At 44.6% G+C, this 22,448-nt stretch overlaps 2 protein-coding genes across 2 annotated transcripts in view; both read right to left on the bottom strand.

The window, feature by feature from the left end:
* LOC118896836 (protein unc-13 homolog B-like) overlaps positions 1–22,448 on the bottom strand; it is a 56,872-nt gene that overhangs the window by 11,605 nt on the left and 22,819 nt on the right. Inside the window, exons 4-18 of the mRNA XM_036855291.1 lie at positions 21,865–21,943; positions 20,470–20,475; positions 19,602–19,676; positions 18,892–19,111; positions 16,195–16,422; positions 15,409–15,550; positions 12,645–12,814; positions 12,077–12,192; positions 11,567–11,730; positions 9,091–9,241; positions 7,590–7,658; positions 6,099–6,188; positions 5,628–5,756; positions 2,076–2,203; positions 1,348–1,433 (exon numbers count right to left, since the gene is read on the bottom strand). Coding sequence (XP_036711186.1) covers positions 1,348–1,433; positions 2,076–2,203; positions 5,628–5,756; positions 6,099–6,188; positions 7,590–7,658; positions 9,091–9,241; positions 11,567–11,730; positions 12,077–12,192; positions 12,645–12,814; positions 15,409–15,550; positions 16,195–16,422; positions 18,892–19,111; positions 19,602–19,676; positions 20,470–20,475; positions 21,865–21,943 — 1,853 coding nt within the window. The remainder of the gene's footprint in view (positions 1–1,347; positions 1,434–2,075; positions 2,204–5,627; positions 5,757–6,098; positions 6,189–7,589; positions 7,659–9,090; positions 9,242–11,566; positions 11,731–12,076; positions 12,193–12,644; positions 12,815–15,408; positions 15,551–16,194; positions 16,423–18,891; positions 19,112–19,601; positions 19,677–20,469; positions 20,476–21,864; positions 21,944–22,448) is intronic.
* LOC118896837 (40S ribosomal protein S6-like) lies at positions 13,329–14,120 on the bottom strand. The gene has a single exon (XM_036855293.1). It carries the CDS (start codon positions 14,113–14,115, stop codon positions 13,366–13,368), a length of 750 nt encoding a protein of 249 aa, XP_036711188.1. The 5' UTR covers positions 14,116–14,120; the 3' UTR covers positions 13,329–13,365.

Raw genomic sequence — 22,448 nt, 5'->3', positions numbered from 1 at the left:
ATTTGTCAAAACTCATCAAATAGTACTCTTAAAGTGTTTTTATTTTATTGTATGTATATTATACCTCAATAAAGTTGACTTTAAAAATACTGGGTGAATGATAGCATTTTCACAGTTGGAGTCAACACTATCCTTTTATTAAACAGGTCTCCCTTTCTCTTGCCCTCCACCATTCTGACAGTCACTAAGCCCTGTCACAACTTCCTTCCAATGTCTATCAAATCGCATTCTTCCTCCAACTCCTCTGCTCTAATCCCAGCCCCATCCCCTCGGCCCTAAATGATTACATTATCTGCACTCTGCTTCCAGTCTCTCCCTGTTCCACCTGCCCCCATTTTCCATTGACGTAAAATCTTATAAAAATACTACTTTGTTAAAATTGCATCTCTGCTCATCAGCCTTTAATAAATGCCGGGCAGTATGCTAAGTATGTCACATACATCTCAGTTACTTCATTAGCTCAATGAAATAGACGTTATCATCACTCCCATTTTACAGATGAGAAAACAGGAGCTCACAGAAGTTAAGTAGCTCAGTCTAAGAACACACTGTTGAGTAGGTGGTTAAACTGAGATTTGAAACCAGGTCAACATTAGTTCTTTCTCTTGAAGCAGTTCAAACCTTTTGTGTTTGTTTTAAACATATATATGTTTATTTATATATAAACATATATATGTTTTAACATATATAAACAGATAGGAAATGCAGCTAAATAAGTGAGCACAGATGGGTATTGGAAGGTCTGATACAGGTAGGGAGTGATATCTTTGTGGACCAAAGTGGGAAATGAATAAAAGAATAAGCTGGATGAACAAGATGAGTAATAACTGGTCTGTGACCCTGTTCTATAGGAGAAGTGAGGGAAGAAGTATCTTTCTGGCTTTGTCACACCAATCCAGAACAACTTTCAAGGAAAGTGAGGCCAGGCAGTCTACAGCGTGAGAAAATAATCCTTACCTATCTATGTATTTAAGGTTCTGAGATTCTGTAAAACTGTAAAGATAAGTTTCATAAGACCATTCTCTAGGGAGCGGGCCACTTGAGAACACCCAGCATGGGAAGGGTTGATCTCTGGGAAAGGAAAGGGCTGGGAAAGTTTTAAATAGGCACTTGCTCTAAAGCAGGAAGGAGGAACCTACATCCACACAGCAATTTCCATTATTCCTTTGGCTGAAGCTTTGCCTATCCAACGCCTCCTGAGGCCTATCACCCACCATGCCTAAAATCGCTCTAGTTTCTCACTGTATTATTCACCCAGAACTTGTAGTTGTCTGGGAGAAGAAAGGGACAGCAAACAAGGTGCTTGGACTAGGGGTCTGCAGCCCACTGCCTTGGGCACACCCTTACCCTCCAGTGCATATTTCATGTCTTGGGCAAAGAGTTGCCACATCACTTCTGCGCTGACTTTTCCCACATTCAACTCCTGAGGAAACCTGGATGATGGAAGAAGCCACAGTCAGAGAACATGGCAAGAGCCATTTGATTTGATTGATTCCAAGGCTAACATGCCAAGTTCTTGGAGGTCAGATCGAAGAGAGGAGAAGCCTAGGAAACAGGGCTACTAGGCTCAAACTGCAGAAAAGGGACCCAGGGGCCAGTGGTAGGACAAGTGGGGGCAGAGGATCCCCTCAGGCAAGGTGGCCCTAGGGAAGATGATGCCTAGAAGGCAGGGAATTGTGGCCAAGAGGAGAAGTGTTGAGGTTGGAAGACAGGCCCAGGCTAAATAAGCGGGAGGAGAAAGGGCAAGGAGGTGGGTATAAGAAGGCCCACTTTATTCATAGCAGACAGACACATACACACATGCTCTCTGGATCCCCTGGGACTCCTATGGCAGCCATTCCCAGAGGTCTCTCACTCGAGGGAGGCTGGCTCAGTCTGGGCAGGGCCCCCCATTATGTTTCCACACATGTCTCCAGAAACAGTTACCCAGACAGATACAAGGGACAGAGGGACAGATGGACGAACAGGAGGAAGAGGTGGCACTGCAAACACATAGAGATAGGAAAGAAAGAGGCTGTTAGACAGATGGACAAACCAACCACCAAACAGATAGGGCCAAGTGAGGTGATACTTACTGGTTCAGAACGAGTGTGTAGGAATTCTTATCTTCCTCTATGATTGACACAACAAGCGTGATGAGTTTGGGCCAGAAATCCAGGTTCCTAATGCTGGGCCCTTGTTCCTCTGGAGGTAGCTCCTGATTCTTGTTCCCAAGGAGATGGTGATAGACAGTGAGAGTCAGAGTAGAATATGGAGAGTCTTCCTCTCTCTCTTCCCCACTCCATGCCCCTTCCTTGAGAATCAGGGACCCTTCCTCTCCTACAGCATGTCTTCCACAAGACGACACTTGTTCTATCAGAGGGGTGACCACTGGGAGGTCTTTGGACATGAAGAGTCTGTCCTTGAGAACTTCTCTCCCCAGCTCCAGGGCACTGTTCTGATAAGTTTGGTCAGGCATAAAGATGCCTGTCCCCCTTCCTCCTTCTCCCAGTAGCTATGGATATAGTGACTTCTTCGCTGAAGTACGCAGCCCCTCCAGTCTAAGTAGGTCTAGTTCCATGTGACCCCCACTGGCAGTCCTTCTCTTCTAGTGATGGCCCTCGTCTAATATCACCCCCCTGCCCCACCACACACATGTACATCGCAACTCTGAAAAGCTCCTTCAATTTCTGCAGGCGCTACGTAACAGACCTAGCATGCAGGTTGGCCCAGCCTTCAGTGAAGCAAAACTTCCCTTAACTTCCCTGAATGTTATTAGGGGGAAGAATTGCATCTAGAAAGTTATTTGCTTAGCTGGATAAGAAAAGACCATGGGGAGCCAAGAATACTCAATGGGGAAAGGATAGTCTCTTCAATAAATGGTAATGGGAAAACTGGATATTCACAGGGAAAAGAATGAAATTGGATCCCTACCTCACACCACCCACAAAAATTAACTCAAAATGGATTAAGGACTTAAATGTAAGACCTGAAACCATAAAACTCCTAGAAAAAAACATAGGGAAAAAGCTCATTGATATTGGTCTTGGCAATGATTTTTTGGATATGACAACAAAAGCAAAAATCAGTAAGTGGGACTACATCAAACTAAAAGGTTTCTACACAGCAAAAGAAACAATCAAAATAAAAAGACAACCTACAGAATGGTGGAAAATATTTGTAAACCATGTATCTGATAAGGGGTTAATTTCCAAAATATTAATATATAAGGAACTCATACAACTCAATAGCAAAAAAAAAATCTGATTAAAAAATGGGCAGAGGACTTAGACATTTATCCAAAGGAAATATACAAATGCCCAACAAGTATATGGAGAGATGTTCAACATCACCAATCATCAGGGAAATGCAAATCAATACCCCAATGAGATATCACCTCACACCTGTTAGAACAGCTATTATCAAAAAGAGAAGAGAGGGACTTCTCTGGTGGCACAGTGGTTAAGAATCCTCCTGCCAATACAGCGGACATGGATTTGAGCCCTGGTCCGGGAAGATCCCACATGCCATGGAGCAACTAAGTCCGTGTGCCACAACTACTGAGCCTGCACTCTAGAGCTCGTGAGCCACAACTGAAGCTCTACCTTTTCTGAGAAGTATTCCCTGACACCCCTGGTCTGGTTAGATGCCTCTCTCTGGGCTCCCAGAGCACCCTCTGTGAACCTCTCATATAGATGTAACAGACAACTACAACTACAATAGAATATAGTAACAATAAAATAACAAAAACCAATAAATGTAGTAATTTGCCCCCCACCTCCACCAAACAATGAGCTCCCCCAAAGCAGAAATGTGTCTTAATCATCTTTACATCCCTAGTGCTCAATCTGTTAAAAGAATGGATAGATGAATGAACCAATGACTGAAGGTCAGTAGAGGGAAATAAAAGACACCAAGGGTCTACTTCAGTACAAATAATGAATAATGAGAAAATGAGAGTGAGAGAAAGTAAAAAACAGTTAGCAAAATACAAAGGCTAAAGAAAGTCCCTGAATGGTTTGTAAGGCCTCTTTCAAAGTCTAGGTTCATCTCATGCTAGGGAATAGAGACCAACTATTCAGACAGACCTACTGCATACTTGAAAGAGAAAAGCTGAGAACAGTGTCTTTCCCCAACCAGAGAGAATCCACAGATGGATGGCAGAGCCTCGAGTGTGGCAAGCTAAACAAAGACCCCAGGAAAACCTCCCATGGACTTCAGAACCAGCGGGAGGTTTTACAGACCTTAAAAGGAGAAAGTTGTGGGACTTCCCTGGTGACGCAGTGGTTAAGAAGCTGCCTGCCAATGCAGGGGACACAGGTTCAAGCCCTGGTCTGGGAAGATGCCATGGAGCAACAAAGCCTGTGCACCACAACTACTGAGCCTGTGAGCCACAACTCCTGAGCCCATGAACCACAACTACTGAAGCCCACGCACCTAGAGCCCATGTTCCGCAACAAGAGAAGCCACCACAATGAGAAGCCCGCACACCGCAACAAAGACCCAACGCAGCCAAAAATAAATAAAGGAGGAAGTTGTAAAGATAGTACCTGCACAAAAAGCAAACTTGACAATGCAAGCGGGGAGTATGAACAAGATTTTAGTCTTTACTAAGGCGCTCCTGGGAAGAATTACAAATTGGATGTCTTCACCAAAGGGTAAATGTCCCAGAGATTTAGGTTGTCCTCCCATCATTTGCTATCCAAATCCTACTGCCTTTCAAGGTCTGTCTCAAATACCCTTGTTTTATGTAGCTTTTCCCAATATCTCAACAAGAATGACTTCTTCCTCCTTCAATTTTATCTCTCTTTCAAGTCCCTTCTAACAGACTTTGGTTGGAGTTATGCATATGCTTATGGGACTGTGAACTAACTGAAGGAGCACTATGCTTCCTCAGACCTGGCCTAGAACAAACATTCAACACATACTCGTTGGACTGAAGGGAATCTACTCTGCAAATGTGTGCTCAGCAAGACATTCCTAAAATAGCAACTGTAACTGAGTAATTAGACCCAGAAGGAAGTCCTGGCTTTGAAATAAGAAAAAAAAGGATACCACTGGAAGGATTTAGAAAAACATACAAAGTCATCACGTACTGAGTTAGGATGCCAGCCTAAACCAGATGAAGTAGCTCAGCCTCCCAGAAGGACAGGGTTAGCCTTGATAGTCAGCTAATGAGTATGTCTCAGAAGACCATGCAGTGCAGAGAAAAGTGGTCAGAGGGAAAAGTTAAACAGCCACAAGCCACTAGCTTAGATCTCAGGGGAAGGGAGCCTGGAACACAGAGGGGTTCACATGAGTCAGAATAAAATTAACCTCGGGGGAAACCAAAGACCCTGGGAAGGACTAAGAATTCACCTACTCACCCCCTGAACTGTTCTCAAATGTAGGTCACTTTTCTTCAATACCAAAGTGAAACTTATTGTTGCCACTTCTGTTCAACTCAGTTATGTCACATCTTGTCCAGTGGTTCCTGTCCATCCACAGATGTCTCACATGGTCTAGATGGTCCCCACTCCACAATTAACTCACTCTCGAGAACATCAAGGACTTTATCCTGAGCTCCCTTCCACCATGGCCACAGCAAAGGGAAGCTGAGGCTCCAAGAACGACTGACAGGTGGCCCCACCTGATCCCGAACCTCTTACCAGCTGGTACTGGCGGCTGTACAAGTCATGGCAGTTGTTGAAGATATACTCGTATGTGGAATTCAAACAGGCCTTCACACAATCCTTTACCACCTGGCTGGCTCTTGGAGGGCTCTGCAGTTCTTGCACCTGCCAATTAATAAAAAGAAATATGGGTCCAGGGTCCTGCTCACCCGAGTGGTTTCTCCTCCTAGAACTGCCCCCAAATTATTCCAGATTCCTTCACCCCTCTGTAGGTCCCTGAACCTTGCCCTGGGATGAAATTGTCAGGACAGCTGATGGGGAGAACTGCCTAGCTCATCCTCCTTGACCCATGGTCTTCTTAGAAGTAACTCAGGAACAGTTACTTGGAAATGTGGGCTTAAAGGTGATAAATCCTATAGCTTTAGACTATGCCCAGTGATTCTGATTCTCCATGTCCCTGTGGCCAGGTCCCCAGCCTAGCACTGCCCAGCCCAGTTCATCTCTTACCTTCATTCTGAAGAAAGTAATGCTGGTCAGCAAATCCACTGTGGACTTTAAGTCCTGAAGTCGCTCAGGGCTCCCAGCAGGGAAATTATTCTATTGCAAATCAAGCAAATGTAAGAAAGGAACAGAAGAATATGAAAGCCTTCCCTGCCAAAAGCAATGAAATCAGAAGCTTCCCTAAGTGTTACTCACTGGGATCTTCCCTAGTTGAGAGGAACAAAAAAGCTGTAAGACTACAGGTCTCCCTCTCTTTTCCACAGACACAGGCCCTTGCCAAAAGCAGGGGTTAATAACCCCCAGCCCAGAAAGCAACACATCCTACCCCCAACCCTACTTCCCATGCAACGTGTGAGCATTTGCACAAATGAACATACACTCACACACACACACACACACTTTTTTCTTGGGTGAAGATTCTTACACCCAATGAGTGAGTTCTTCAAAAGTTACAATCTAACTGTATATCCTGGAATATAAGGGGAGCCATACTACAGACCAGACTGGGATCCAAGACACGTACTTTCTGTATAATGGATCCCAGTTACTCTACCATTCTGGAGCCAGCAGATGGCAAAGCTCTGAGCAGAACTGCTTTTGGAGTGAGTTCCTTAGGATCTTCCCACCACGCCTCACTTCATTCTCTTTGGCAGGAGTTTTAGGAGGAAGCTGCCAAAGAAGGCTTAAGGACGATGCTGTGCCATTCTCCATTTTCAGGGTTGCTTTTTTAAACCTTCAAATGGTTGCTTATATGCCAAATACAAGATATACAGTCAACTCTCCATTATTCGTGCAAATGGAGGGCACTGAAAGTGCAGATAATTAAAATCTCACTTCTTTTTGACTTTAAGATTGTTTTTATACTTACTTTTTAATGTGGGTATATTGCCTGTTCTGGAAATTCACAACACTTTAAAGCAAGTAATGAAGTCATTCTAAGAAGGCCTAACTTAGGAAGAACGGAAAAACTGCCCATTTCCCTGTCCTGTCCTAGGCACCCACCCTCCTACTACATCTATTTCCTCCCTCCATTCTAGAAATGGACATGACATCTGCTACAAATTACTTGCCCAAACCAAGATACTCTCTCTCCCCTTAGTCAGATTCTCACACCTCTCCTGGAAAATGAGGAGAATATGGAAAAATGCAATAAGGAAATATAATTATCTAATTTTTAAAGGGGCCTTTCTGGAAGAGATTATCCTTAGGAGACTCCTTGATGAATATGTCATCAGAGAGTTTGGCAGAGTGACATGAGTGGGGTTAGAAAGCCAACTATCTATAAAAAGCAGCCACACCTGCTACTATTTACACACTGCATGGTCCTTGGAGTTTGAAGAACCACAGGTGTCAGTGACGTTGGCCATATATGTGGATGTGATGACAAAGACCAATTTTCCTTGCCTTCGATCTTTATAGTCATGATTGGTCCAAAGTCTCTCTAGACTGATCTTGATATTATCCTTTGTCCCACCCCACAGCCATGTCTTCACTCACCCTGTATGTAGAGAGGTCAATCCTCAGTGAGTTGTGCAGTTGGTCCAGTAGTTTTACAAATCTCTCTTTCTGAGGGTGATAAACAAATAATGAGGAACAGAAATAATCTATTTCCAAGCTCTCTAGACTGTAGCAAAAAGAGAATCATCTCTGGGTGAGAGGGAGACACTGAGCTGGGGACATACCCTGTCCCATATTTGCCCATGAGGAGAACAACAAACCATGCAAAAGAGAAATGGGATAGGTCTTTCCTGTTCCATCTCTTAGCACTTAAACTGGGGAATCTTCTCACACTGGCAAGAGGAAAGCAAGTCTCTGGGAGGGGAAACAGCTTTCTATACACATCAAGAGGAGATGACCAGTGCATCTCCATCCATTTGGGACTCTAACTCATCTTAGTCAGATAAAAGGAAACTCTAAACACATTCTCCAACTTGTTCCTGTGTCTGTGGTGTCCTAACTTATCTTGGAATAGCTCTTAACAGTTAAACAGCCACAGCCTAGCACTGACGATGGGAGAGAGAAATAGTGATGCATCTGGAAGGTGATCAGGGAGACACAAGGGGATTTCTCTTTAAACCACATTCTATATCATTTCCCTTAGTTTATACTTTTTAAATGTTAAAATAAACAACAAATACTATTTAATAGCTTATTTTTATAGAAAAGTATAATTAAACGTGGAATCATGTTCCTGTAAGCTGTTGGTGCAGCACTCCTAGAACTCACATATTGATAATATTATATATAGCATTAGATATTAGTTAAGTCATATATAATGTGGAGAGACAGAATGGAACAGATATTTGACTGGCTTAATCAATGATACTAATTCATCTACAGAAAGACTATCAACAACATCAAAAAAGTGGTCAGTACCAATAAAAAGGGCTCAGAGATCCAGTAGATTTGGGAGTATCAGTAATTTTATCCCTAAAGAGGTAATATTTGTGGTGGGTCTGATATATACCATCCAGTTTACACTGAACTTATGTCAGGTGACATTATGAGCAATGATTCAACTTCACAAGTACCTTAACAACAGGAAAGGGCATACCCTGGATCAGGAAAACTGTCCAGACACTAGAAAAGGGATAGGCTCAGGTATACAACTGGTATTCTTGCTTAGACATCAGTCTCATATGAACTTAAGTGGTATGAATCTGTCAGAGAGAGACTGAATAATATTAAGAAGGTTCCTTTGTGAGCCTGCAGGACTGAGGAACATGGTGACTCAACCAAGCTGTTGGCCTAGAGAGGTTCTCCCTGAGCCCAGGTAGTGCCCACCGCACAAACCACAGTGGTGCTATTCCACCTTTTCTCACTTATCCACGTCTGAGGAGAGTCTACTAGTATAGTCTAACTACCCATAAGGAAATAAGTTCATTATCTAGGTGGCAACTATCTGAATTTTAGGCATATCAGCTCTGCAGTACTGACTGAAAAATCAAACTTTGTTAACTGATAACAATCAGGTTACATGTTTTTACATCACACTCACCCCAAAGTTGGAGGCTGCAAAACGATCAGACGCAGAGACATTGGTGGAGGCGGTTGTGTGGGCATAGTAGGCATTGATGTTGGCCAGTAAGGTGCTCATCACTGCTGGCACACCAGGACACATGTACTTGGATGACAAACATGCAAAGTGCCTGAAAAACAGCACCTTCAGCCTCAAAGACTCTTCAGGGTTTGCAGCAAAGGTCAAGTAATCAAAAGATCTCACTCATGTGTGTGAAGCTTCCGATCACCTTGGCATACAAGGATTTTCATAATTTACTCACTCAAATATACATTCAGTGAACGTGTACTGTGTGCCAGGCCTGGCACTAAGGGCCAGAATCCAAAGAGGTGACATTCTGGCAGAGAAAGCAAGTGTTAGAAAGTAAGTCAATAACCCAAGGCATGCTATCCAAAAATTCTGTGGACACACACAGGAAGATCACCTAAATTAGAATGGCTGGGGGCTAGAAGGGATTAGAAAAAGGCTTCCCAAAGAAGAGATGGTTGAAACAAGTCTTAAAGGATTAGTAAGAATCAATCAAATGGAGAAGTGTGCAGGCGAAGGGAAACTGTATTGCAAAAACAAATATACTCATGGAGAGAGTCATTCATTTGGGAAACCTCACTCAGGGCTACTGTTCAGGTGTTTGATAGAGGAGTACTATGAAATTCGAGAGGAGAAGTAGACAGAGAACAGATAATAAAGGAGTTTATCCTAGATGCTATAGTAAGTTTTTAAACAAAGGCATACTGTGATCAGATTAGTCTTTCAGAAAGGTCACTTTGAAGGTAAAAATTAGAAACGAAAACTTGGAGAGAGAGAAGACTAAGAGAGAAAGACCAATTGAAGAGTTATTGCAATCATGCAGAAAAGAAGCAATGAAGCACTAAATGGAACAGAGAAATGGTTAAGGGCACAGACCCTAGAGCCAGACTTTGGGTTTGAGTCTCAGCTCCAGTGCTCAGTGACCTTGGATAGATTACTTAAACTTCTTCATGCTTCAGTCTTTTTATCTATAAAATGGGAATAATAATGATATGGGGATTAAATGAGTTAACATTCATAAATTACTTAGACCAGTGCCTGGCACATAAGGAAATGGTACATAGGAGTTGTTGTTGCTGTTATTATTATTATCATTATTACTGAGCTATAGCAATACTGATAGATTAAAAACATTTTTAGGAAGTAGAATCTAGAGGTTTTAGAGACTGATTGAATGGTGGTAGTATGAAAGAAATGTTTAGGCTGACTCCTAAATTTCTGTTTGGATAACTGTGCAATAAATTGTTCCATTTACTAAAATAGGGAATATAGGAAGAACAGATTTGGTGGAGATAATGTTGATTTGGATTTTGGTCATGTTGAGTTTGCAATGCCTATGAGAATAGCCAGGAAGCAAATGAAAATGGATCTGAAACTCAGGAAAAGAGCTGGTCTGGAGAAAGAGATCTGGGAGTCCTAAGCTCAGAAGTAGTGACTGAGGTCATAGGCTTGAATGAGCTCACCCAGGGAGAGTGAACAGAGTAAGAATGGCAGAGGGCCCATTCTCCAACCTCAATCCTCAACATGTTTCTTCCATCTAAACTAAACTTCTTGTAATTCTTTGAATAGTCTATGCTCTGTTGCATATTGGCATCCCTGCACATGCCCTACCAGAAATACCCTTCCTCCTTTTCTGTATTTCAAGTGTCAACTCTTCAACAGCTTTCTTCACAGGCCTCCCCTAAAATTTAGATGCTCTCATAATACACTGTGATTACTTCTACTATAGCACTTATTATATTATATTTTAATTGTTTGTTTACTGGTCTGTCTCTCCTGCTAGACTGAGTTCCCCAAGCACAGAGGCCCCATCTTATTCATCTTTGTGTTCTCAGCACGTGGCACAACGTATGACACACAGAAGGAACTAAGTAAAAGTTTGTAGAATAAATGAAGCACAGCCAGGGCACCAGCTACCCTCTGCTTACCTAGTGCTGCTTCTAATGGCAGCCTCTCCAGTACACAGACTACACCTCTTCTCATAGTAGGTGGGAATTTCTTTTATAGGAGTCTTGGTCAACTGCAGACACAGCTGCTTTCCCTACAGTTCAGTGCTCTTTCCGACTCCCAGGCCAGTTTATGAAAGCTTGTCTGTCACACACATGTACCTGAGCACACATACCCTGTCTGCTCAGGCCTGTGATGTTTGGGCAAGTCTGTCCTTGTATACCCTCCCATGCCCTTTTCTCTTCCTACCTGTGAACTCTGGGGTAGACAGACAAATACCTTCTCCCTGAGTTACTGATAAACACACTCCTTTTATACATATACTCTCTTTGCACAGATCCACCCTACCCAGCTCAGAGAGGAAAGCAATGAATCACTGTATACTACCCCACTAAAGACCTGTCCACTCTGTCAGTGTACCTCCATTGTTAGCTACTCCAAATGTTAGTAGCCATTTCCTAGAGCCCCAGGGGAGCCTTACGTCATGGCCTGATATATGGACTCGATGCCGTAGCGCATGGCAAATTCATCCACAATTTCTTGGGCAGTCTCATCAAAGTACACCTTCCACGCATCGTCTCCTCGAGCCTCAGGGATGTGGACTCCTCCACTGCCCTGAATGTCTGTGAGGTAATGGAAGAGGTTCTGTAGAAGACAGAGTAAAATATATATTGATATTAAAGACTTAAATATATGTTGGAGAAAAAAAAACCCTGCTGGTAAAGACCAGGAGAATGTGGATAGGGTTCCATAGAAATTCTGTCCTTCAAGTCATTGCTCAGTAACTCCTGTGGCCCCAGTAGGCTGTTCTCACATTAGTGAAAGAGAACTGAGGCTGGGACTGTTATGTGGGCTGTCCAGGGTAGCACAGTGAGCCAAGAATAAAATAAAAATAGGCTCCAGATCTTCAACCATCTAGCAATCCTACTTATTGTCAAAGGCCCCTCCCAACATTGCTTTCTGGCATCCCATCTACCAAGAGCTGGCTCACCTCATGGAGACACGTATACTGCACATGATACGGGGCTACCTTCTCCTCCCCCTTGATCTCCACATTGATTTGTAGTCGGATAGCTCCTGAGACGGCTGATTTGTCTGTCCTCTTCTCTAGGAAGGAAAGAAGACTGGAGATTGACACCAATGCAACCGCAGACAGCATAGACAGCCCCCAACCTGGCTTAACCCAAGGAAAAGGAGGCACTGACCCAAGTGTTCACCTAATAGGTGAACTCATTCCAGTGACCATATAGTCCACAAATACCCCAGAACTGGCTGAGTGGGAGAAAAGAAGTGCTCAAGGGACTAAAGGCATTAGGGCTGAGTATGAAGATAAAAAGGCCTTCTGAAATCTGGAAAATGTCCAGCCAGAGTGAGTTCCAGACACCCCCACTCCTCTGTCCCCCATCTCTATGCATGGTCGGTTCTCTGTAGGGAAGGAAAGGCTCTGTATAGAGGTATGCTTTGGGGACTGAGTGGTGGTTTTGGTAGATAGGAGTTTCCCCAGGTTCCCCATTCATGCTCTCCCTTCCCAGAAACTTTCTCTGGTCCTGCTTCCTCACCCAAGTTGTACCAGACGTCCATCTCGCCACTCAGTGTTCGAACCTCAATGATGGTTTGGCCAAGGAAATCATCAGACTCTCGCTTTAGCCGCTGCTTTACTCTTGACTTGATGTCATCATCCTCATCCCACACACGTACCTTAATGCGGTCAGAAGAGTTGTGGCACTCACTGTGAAAGAATTAGGAAGGCTCTGTTACGAAGAGACCCAGGAGCCCCCACTCTTATTACTTCCAATTCCCTCCCAAAGCTCTATCAGCTGCACTTGAGGCCCTGCAGAGGAAGAGGAGGAGTCAAAGAACAGTGGTACTCAAGTCCCAAGTGAGTCAGGCTATCCCAGCAAATGGCTCTTCATTCCTTAGCTTGGGTGGCTCTCTACATACCATTATCCAGTCCTTATTGCCCTGGGACAAAAGCGAGGAGGGGAGGAGTAATTAGGGACAATTCTGATTTCCTATCAGCTAGCTGTACCAACAAAACCAACAGAAAACAGCCAGACGGATGCCGCAGAGCCCTAGGAAGCAGCTGCTAGTTGCCTCCCCAGAATCCTATATGAAGTCCCTAAAGGTGTTAAATGTTCATGGTAAGTCCATCTGGTCATATATGCTTTAGCTTTCTACCTAACACCCCCATCTGTCTAAGAATGTGCTTGGTGAATTTCTTTCTTTCTTTTTTTTTTTTTTTGATGTCTGATTTTATTTATTTGTTACTCTTAGAACATCTCATTTTTGACTGGACTCAGACTTAGAAGTAGAAGCTCTCAGAGAGGACAGCCTCCGTCTCTTGGCAATCTGTTCCTGGCGTTTTTCTTTGGCCTCCTTCATTCTCTTGGCCAAAAGTTCAGCATATTCTGCAGTCTTTTCCTTATTTTTCTTAGTACGCTGTTTCTTCAGAGCAATTCGCCGACATTTGTGTTGCAGAACACGTGGAGTAACAAGACGCTGAATCTTGGGTGCTTTGGTCCTAGGTTTCTTACCTTCTTTGTTTAGGGGCTTTCTCACAACGTACTGGCGGACATCATCTTCTTTAGAGAGATTGAAAAGCTTGTGGATTCTGCTAGATCTTTTGGGCCCCAGGCGACGAGGCACAGTAGTATCAGTGAGTCCAGGAATATCCTTCTCCCCTTTTTTTATAATGACCAAATTGAGAACGCTCAGATTGGCATCCACAATGCAACCCCGTACAGATTTGCGCTTTCTTTCTCCAGTCCTCCTTGGTCTGTAACAGGAATGCCCCTGACTCAGTAGCAGGCGGACTCGGCCATGGGTCAAGACACCCTGCTTCATGGGGAAACCCTGTTTGTCGTTCCCACCACTGATTCGGACCACATAACCCTTCCATTCTTCACCCAGAGCGTCAGCAGCAACTTCTGTGGCCATATGCTTCTCATAAAAGGTACGAAGTTTTCGTTCATCGTCCACTTCAATGAGTTTCTGGCAGCCAGTGGCCAGGAAAGAGATGTTCAGCTTCATTCGGAAGTGGCCGACTGCCACCGAGGCGCCACGAAAAGAGCTTGGTGAATTTCTATCATTCTTTAATATCCACTTGAACTATCATTTCCTCTATGGTGTTTGCTTTCGAGGAGGTAGTTTGCTCAGGTTCCTCCCTCACTCTCTCCTTCCCCAGCAGTTGCTTTCTGGATCCCTGTTGCCATATCCAAAAGTTGTACTTGGCAGAATCTGCTGCTCCTTACCCTATGTTCTCATAATATCTTTGCACATTCCATTAAAATATTATAGTATAGCTACTGGTCTTCTGAAAAATAATCGACAAATCATCAATCAGCCTCTTGAAGCCAGGGATTGTCTTATACATTTTTCGATACACAACATCATGTGTAGTGTCTTATACAGAATACAAATTGCTTGCTAAATGATAAAAGTGGGCAAAATTGACTATACAGCCAATTCATTTAGAATTAATCATAGGTAATATTCAAGCAGGAACCATTCAGCTTCTTGAAAAACAAGTGCTCCCCCCAGTAACTACTGCCTCTGGATTAGAGACTGATTTTATAGGTCCCAATCCCTTTCCCCAATCCCCTTCCAAGGAGCCAACAGAAAAAGGTCTCTACATAAGCTGCCTGCTTGGCTGATTCAAAGTCCTGGTCCTAGGCATTAGGGGCTGTGACAAAGCATCTGGATTTACCAGACATTAGTCCAAGTCCTCGGCTAGAGCTTGCCGTTTTTCAACAACCATCCCTCACTGTCATATGAAATAGTCTATAAAAAAGTGAGATAATGAATAAAGGAGTAGGGAGTGAAAGCTGAGGCAGAAAGAAAAGCAGAGCCCTTAAGGAAAATGGAAAATTCTCCAAATCCCAGGTTTCCATCTTCAAGCCAGAATTATCCAGTTGTAGGACAAAGATGTTCCCTCCCCACTCCCTAGAAGAGACTAACCCTTCCTAGGCAGGATGGCAGGCAGGGCTGGAAGGTACACAGTTGGGTGGGCAGTCCCTGGCTCTGTCACTCAGCAGTAGTACAATAAAATCTTCCTAGCACTAGAAAAAGCAGTATGGGACACCCAAAGGCCCTTTTAATAGCCCTAGTTAAGACAGGGCTTGGGTACAGTAACCCTGATACAACAGTCCATGAGAAGAAACCCAGAGAAAGAATAGCTGCTACCCAATTGAAGTATGTGAGAAATGGGTTTTCTCCACTGCCTCTGACCCATCTCTCTTAGACCCCAAGCCCAGAAAAAAGAGATTTAATGCTGCTCCCAAAATATACACAGTCCCAGGTAAGACAAAGCCCACTATGACTTACAAATGGAACTTCTCCTCCCAGACAGGATTCAGGTTCCCAAAAATGGTCTTGGTACGCTTCTTGGTTTTGCCCACTTGCACAGTCACATAAGGGTCACTGGATCCTGTCTTGTCCTTGGCTTGTAGGCCCTGGGCACACACCACTGCAACCCAAATGCACATAGAAGGAGGCTTCAGAGTACACTCCAGAAGTCATAAGCCCTCCAAAGTATGACTCATATTTCCCATCTTAGAGCAGCCTCTATCTGCTCCTTGCACAGGAGCAGATTTTCTCACTCCTCCACATCTATCCTTAGCCCTAAGCCACGAGGCTTTCCCTCAAAGCCTAGCCCAAGAATCCTACCTCCCCACTGGACCCTAACTGACCACTTACCCCTACACTTACCCCAATAGGTCCTTATCTGCTCTGATACATGCTTGCTTCAGCCATATCCACCCAGTTAGTAAATCACTGGTTAACTATTCACTGATCTCCTGCCTGTCCCCTTACCCCCACCCTCCCTGCTCTTATAATATCAAACTGTTAACCAAGTCTATAATATCAGACTGTTACCAAATCCTTGTAACAGTCATTCATATTGTTTGCAGGTGCCAGTCTTGCCTCTCCCAGCGCCCCCTGGCATCAGAGTCTAGGAGAGGAGCAGTGATGAACAATGAGGCCCTCCCTCTTCCTTCATTCTGTGCTCCTTCTCCCCAGCCCCTGCTCCCTCACACTCAGGATGCTTCTTCCCCAGGCTCCTCCCCATAGCCAAGGCCCTCCTGTCCTCTCAAACTCTGGCCTGCTCACCAGTTATGGTAATCTTGGCCGACCATTTGGAGGTGCCATCCAGCACACTCTGCTTCACTGTTTTCATCTGTTGCACATGGGCAACTTTGCTCACATTGAAGACATCCCGGATAACTTCAAAGATCTCCGGCTTATTCCGCTCTCGGATCTTCATGCGGTCCTTCATGGCCATGATAATGTTCTGTGTCCGGTCTTCCGCTCCATGTTTAGAGCTCTTTTCTGCAGCCCCTGAAGAATGGCCAGAGACAGAAAGTAGGGTAACCAACAGGCCACCTACCAGACCAAGGATCAGGATGAAGAATGGGGCCTGGGAGAGGTCACTGAGCAGTGGGAGAAGCTTAGGAAGACACTGGTATGTCTCTGGGAAAAGCTGATCTCTGTGGGGCCTGCTAGAGTTTAATGCCTAACCAGTGGAGTTTAAAACGCAACTCAAAGAGTAGCAAAAAGTTGATCATCGTTATGGGGGTGTATTATTCTAGTCTCTCTATTTAGATATATGTTGAGTTTTTCATCAAAAAAGAAAAACAAAAAATGTAGCTCAGTCTGCAGTTGTCTTTGTCTTTCTTCCATCTGCATGCTTGTTGAGAGATACCCTCCAAGTCTAAGGCCAAAATATCAAAATGGGTATCCCAGTTATCAGGGAGGGGTTGTGGATGGGCACAACAACTCCACCAATCTCATCTGAATGCCAAGCCATGATACAGATCTCTGAATTCGTCACAGCACATAGCTGGGTTCTGCCCCATGGCTCCAGTGTCTTTAATCTCAGAAAATAGTGTGGTATGGTGAGAAAAGTATGGCCTTTGGTATCAGACAGACTTGAGTTCAAATCCTGACTCCGCTACTCCCTGCTGGGTAAGTAGGCTTCTTCTAAGAGAAGAGAATGTCACTTATCTCTCAGGATTTGTAATAAGCATTATATTAGATAGCATATATAAAGCATCTAGCCCAGTGCCTGCCATCTAGCACTGGGCTAGATGCTTTATTTATTGAGTAATAAACAGTCCCTATTATTGTTACCATCATTATTATCCTGGCAAGGCCAAGGGCCATTTTCACCAGCCATGACCCCAGCCAGCTCATCTCAAAGGTCAGTAAGCTTCCTCTGCTGTCCTAAGGATTATAGCAGAACACAGACTCCTCCAGTGTATTTCACCAACCAGGCTTCTCAGGGCAGAGGACCCATCCTTCCTTTATTGGTCCTACAGACTGTCTCTTAACCTCTCTCCAGTCTCCAAAGACTTAGGCCTTAACTACAAAACTTGGAGCAAAGGACAAAGGTCAACATCTGCAGCCTAACCCTGGGAGGATGGAAAGCAGTTTTTCTGTCCAGTGAAGCCTACAGAAGGGCATTTAATTCCACTCTGTGCTTCACAGAAGCCTTAGTCAGAAGATATTTTCTGATAAATGAAAAATGACCTGGGCTGCAACCTACTCTTGCCATTTAGCATATCCCATGTAATGCTATTTACCTGGACTGGGACCTCTGAAAGGTTCTTAAAGGGAAGATGGACACCCTGGCTACAGAGCACCATTTCAGAGGCTTCCAGCAAGCAGCCTATGCAGCCAGTTGCTAGTTCTCGCAATTAAAGCAGGGGCCTGCTGGCACCTGTGCTTGTCGCCCCCTCATGATGGATTTGGGCAAAGTCATCACCAGCATCCAACTTCTGCTATGTTCTGCCTGTCTCTTCATGTCTACTATAGCCATGCCCCTGGCACCAATCTAGCATTCTTCAAAGAAAGACATTTTAAGTCAACAATTCCTCGAGGCTTCTTCCTGGGCCCCTTTTATGTCACATATCTTTCCTTGGGATAATGAAGTGCTGTGAGTCTAAAGGCGACCTTCCTTTCTCCTACCACAATCCTTGAAGCTTTCATTGCTATGGCTTGGCTCTGAGTAACACCTGAAGACCTGGAGGGGTGAGAAAATACTTTTCCACATCCCACATCCCCTACCCCTGCTCTTCCTGGGGTCTAGCTATAGCAGCGCAAGCCCAGCAGGAGTGGAGCAAGGAGGTAAGAACTTGGAGTGCTACCACCTCCTGTGACAGAGACTTGTTGCTTTTCCTGCTCCTGTTTTCCCCATTCTATGATGGGAGCACAAGTCACATATTTAGCAAGGGCCTTGGGAGTGTGGCACATTCTCCATCTGGACCTCTGCCTAATCCATTTGAAACTTCTGTTCTTGGCACTGTTGTCTAAATGTTCCAACTATAAGCAAGGAATAAATTCCAGCTTCCCTGAGTCCTAGGGTCTAGACCTCAGGAGGTTCCTCTGTGAGGCCTACAACCTCACAGAACTCTCTCTTCTCATTAGTTTTAAACATGCTCTAGTCATTTGGGCTGATTAAACATGCTCTAGTCATTTGGGCAATATGGCCACCATGGTGTGTACAACACTCAAGCATAGCCTCTGGGATCATCTGAATCCTGGAAGGGATTTTTATCTCCATCAGAGGACCATAGAAAGCTCAACAGATTTTTCCTAAAGGTGCTCAAGAGAGTGCTACAAGACCTGTTATTTGGAATGGCAATGTCTCTTGACTTAGGACCCTACTTTCTCTAAAAAGGAAAGAACTTCAGAATCAGGTAGAATAGAGGGATGATGTCCCAGCCACCCTAGCTCTTTGTTGCCAGACTATTTTGGAGAGGCCCTGCTGCCCATGTTCCCCACCCGTCACCCCACAGGGACACTCACGCTGCAGGCAGTCGGCATTGAGCAGGTCCTGGCACTTCTCGTGACACTTGACTCCACACTCGCTGCAGCGCATGCCCTGCCGGGCAATGCCCCAGAGCAGGCCTTCACACTCATAGCAGTAGGTCGGGGTAGTGGCCGTCCAGACCTCAAAGTTGTGGGGTGTGGTGCACGAGATGGGATAGATTAAGGCCTGCAGGGTTTTCTTATACACATGGGATTTCTGAAAGACACATTTCCCATAACCCACCAGCGACTTCAGTTCTCTGCTGGGAGATACCAGAACTAAGACCCTTGCAGGGCTCTCAAGACCCCAGTTTCTCCTCTGGCAATGGAGGAGATGCTTTAGCTTGGCTCAGCCCACAGCCCAGCCTGGCAGAAAGAAGCCCTCCACATCATGTGCTCCTGGTCATCCAAGATAGGTCTGACCTGAATGCTGGGCCTGAGCCTTGTCCCAGTATTCAGGCTTTTTTAGGGAAACAAAGGGTACTAGGCTTACCATAAAACCCTGACATTGGTGGTCACATACTCCAACGTGAGATTAAGGTTTACCCCTGGTCTGGACCCTTGCCTCTCCCAGTGTAGAAAACTTGATGCTATCTGTTTCATTAACAGAGTGTGCCCAACACTTTTGAATTCCCAGTAAGTTTGGCTACAGAGATGTTCACTGGACCATAGGCCAGTGGACTCTTGAAAGCCCATGGGTCACTTACCAGCTCTTCATCCTTGAGAGAGGTGCGTGTAGCCATTGCAGAAGTAATTCCTGCCTTCCGGGACTGGACCAATGACTGTGAGAGAAGATTTATTGTCAGCCCTGGCTACTACCAAGGGCTAGGCAAAGCCCTGGGGAGGGAGTTTCAGTGACCAAAGCTATTTGATGATAACTCACTATGTTCTCTCTATTTTTACTGTCATTCACAGGGGACTGCCATGGATAATAGGTAATAAGCACCTGAGGTCAATATCCAAATCCAAGGCCCTCACGGACTGTTCTAACAATGACAGAACAGCACTTCTCTCAGGGTACCTATCATCCAAAGAGTTTTTAGGTATCTGACCCCACAGAAACTCCTTGTTTAAAGGAAGGCAAAGGAAAATGAAAAGTTTAGAATTACAGTCCGAAACAGGTCATTAAGAATAGGATAGACACACAACTCTGACAGAGTCACAGTCAAGAACCATCACTGGGAACTATGATTCTATACTATATCCTCTATTCTCTGGTACCACCCCCTGCCCACACAATCCCAGGAAGCTGTGGAGGCCAAAAGCCCAAATGAACAGGGCACTTGAAAGTGAAAGGGGCAATGTAGCCTCATTGAAATCAAGCAGGGTAGGGGGTTAAATGTGACAGCTATGATGCCCTGCTAGCCAGGCTCTTATATAGAGGGGCCCATGAATCTGCCAAGCCCAAGCTTCAGGGACAGCCCCTGGAGAGGCACATGGTTTCCCTAAAGCAGGGACACTAGGCAGACAGAAGTCACTGTATCAGCCTAAGTGGGCAGAACAGTTGGGATGTGCCCAGGTGGCTTGGGATATGGACTCTTATAAAGCACAGAAAGGGGCTCTGGAGACACTTACCATAGCCTGTGCAGAGGAGAGCAGAGAAAGGAACAACATGATGTTAAAGCCCCACAAGGGCATGAAAGCTCAGAGACAACTGAGAGGTTTCTTCCCTATAGTCCAAAGTAGGAAACATGTCCCAACCCCCTCTGCCTCTAGCCGCTAAAAACTGTCTTCAACCCAGACAGACCAGGGCCCAAGGCCTAGAAGGCGAGTTATGCCATAAAGCGAAATATGGGCAAAGTTAAAAGACAGAGGAGGGGAAACAAGAAGTGAATAAGATACTGCTATCCAATCAGTTAAACAAAAAAAAGCTGGTGAGCAAGGAGGGAGAAGATGAGAAAAAGTAGGAAGAAAAGAAAGGAAGAAGAGAAAAAAGAGGAGATGAAAGACAATGAAAGACATAATAAAGAAGAGATGACATCAGAATTTATCTTCATCCAACCAGCTTGATGAAGAGTTGGTGGGAAAAGAGGTGCATTAGAAAGGAGGAAAAAGGGAAAGATACAAATAGCAGGGGGAAGAAGAAGGAAAGAAAGAAATGATGAAGAGAAAATGGCAGAGGATACTTCTACTCAGTCAATTAAGTAGGGAGAAACTGGTGGAGAAAAAAGAGCACAGTAAGGAGGAAAAATCAAAAAAGGAGTGGATAGAAAAAACAAAATAGACTGAATAGGGAGAAAAAAAGAAGAAAATAGGAGTAGAAAATGGTAATAAGAAAAAGGGTTCAAGTCTTACTGAATATCTGGCTCCGAGACTCTGAGATGACCTGGGTACCACTCTACCCCCACTACTCACTAAACCACAGAAAATTCCTTGAGCTGATTCTGCCTTAGGAGGTATGAGCCCAGATAGGAGCTTCTGGTCATGCTGGAGGTCCTGAGATCAGCTTTAACTCCTAAGCCTGTATCAATTCAATTCCACAAATTGTTATCACTACCTCCCAATGCTAGACACGAGGGTACAGAGATAGTCTAGAAAACCTATGTCTTGGGAGACTTCACTTGACCTCCAAGAAGGAGTCACATTTGTCATGCCCATCACACACGAATCTCAATTATCTAGGTCAGGACCAGAGGATGTTTCCATTACAGGTCATCAGAGAAGGCTATAGAGATACCTAGAGGAGATGAATAACTAGAAGATGACCCTGGAGCCCAGCTTTGAGGGTCCAAGCTACAAATATTCTAGTAGGAGCTTCAGCTAATGAAGAACCTGGGGCTCTGACAAGGGAGTGAGGTAATGTAAGGTCCTACTGAAGCCATCATGAAGTCTCAGTAAAGCTTTAAATGATTGATCATCAGACTAATATTTGTCACTAAAGGCCCCACTTCCAGTCCTGAAAGCTTGCCAAGTCCCAGTGGGGGATATCCCAAGGCTACAGCCTAAGCCTTCACAAGAGTCCTTACTCACCAGATCGCTGACAAGTGGCAGTGGCTTCTTTCTGCGTAGATCTGGCATGCTGTCAATGCCATAGAGCCCTCCAGCTGGCCTGAGGAGAGAAGAAAATATATCAGGACCTTTAGTCTCACCTTGAGTTACTGGCAGTTCAATGTTCCATCCTCCTTGCTCATCTTCTCCTCAGAGGAAGATGAACTGACCTCCACCGTGTGCCTTTAAGAGGGGTAAGGAGGACAGAAAGTGAGTGAAATAAAGCCATGGGATACAAACAATGGAATCTGCTCTCAGTGTCTCCTTCTGAGGTTTTAGCCAAGGATTGAGAGCTCTTTTATCCCACTGTGCCAGTCCAAGGCTCCTTTGTTTATTTGAAGGCCCTTGTGCTCAAGAAAGCAAGGTGGGAATTGGTGGTTAAGATAGCTCCTCCTTACACTCAGGCCAGACTCAAGATAAGTCTTTGCTGACCTGTGCTAGAACAGAGCCCACAGGAAGAGCTCTATAGAAAAGCTGCTGCCTAGGTGAGCAAGACTGACAAACAATAACATGTAGAAGGAGACCTTCTCCAACCTGAGTAAAAGAGTCACCAGTTCTGCCTATCC

Source organism: Balaenoptera musculus, chromosome 6 (genome assembly GCF_009873245.2).
Source record: "Balaenoptera musculus isolate JJ_BM4_2016_0621 chromosome 6, mBalMus1.pri.v3, whole genome shotgun sequence".
NCBI classification, from domain to species: domain Eukaryota; kingdom Metazoa; phylum Chordata; class Mammalia; order Artiodactyla; family Balaenopteridae; genus Balaenoptera; species Balaenoptera musculus.
The sequence above is the reverse complement of the archived record's forward strand: the minus strand, read 5'-3'. Positions and strand labels throughout refer to the sequence as shown.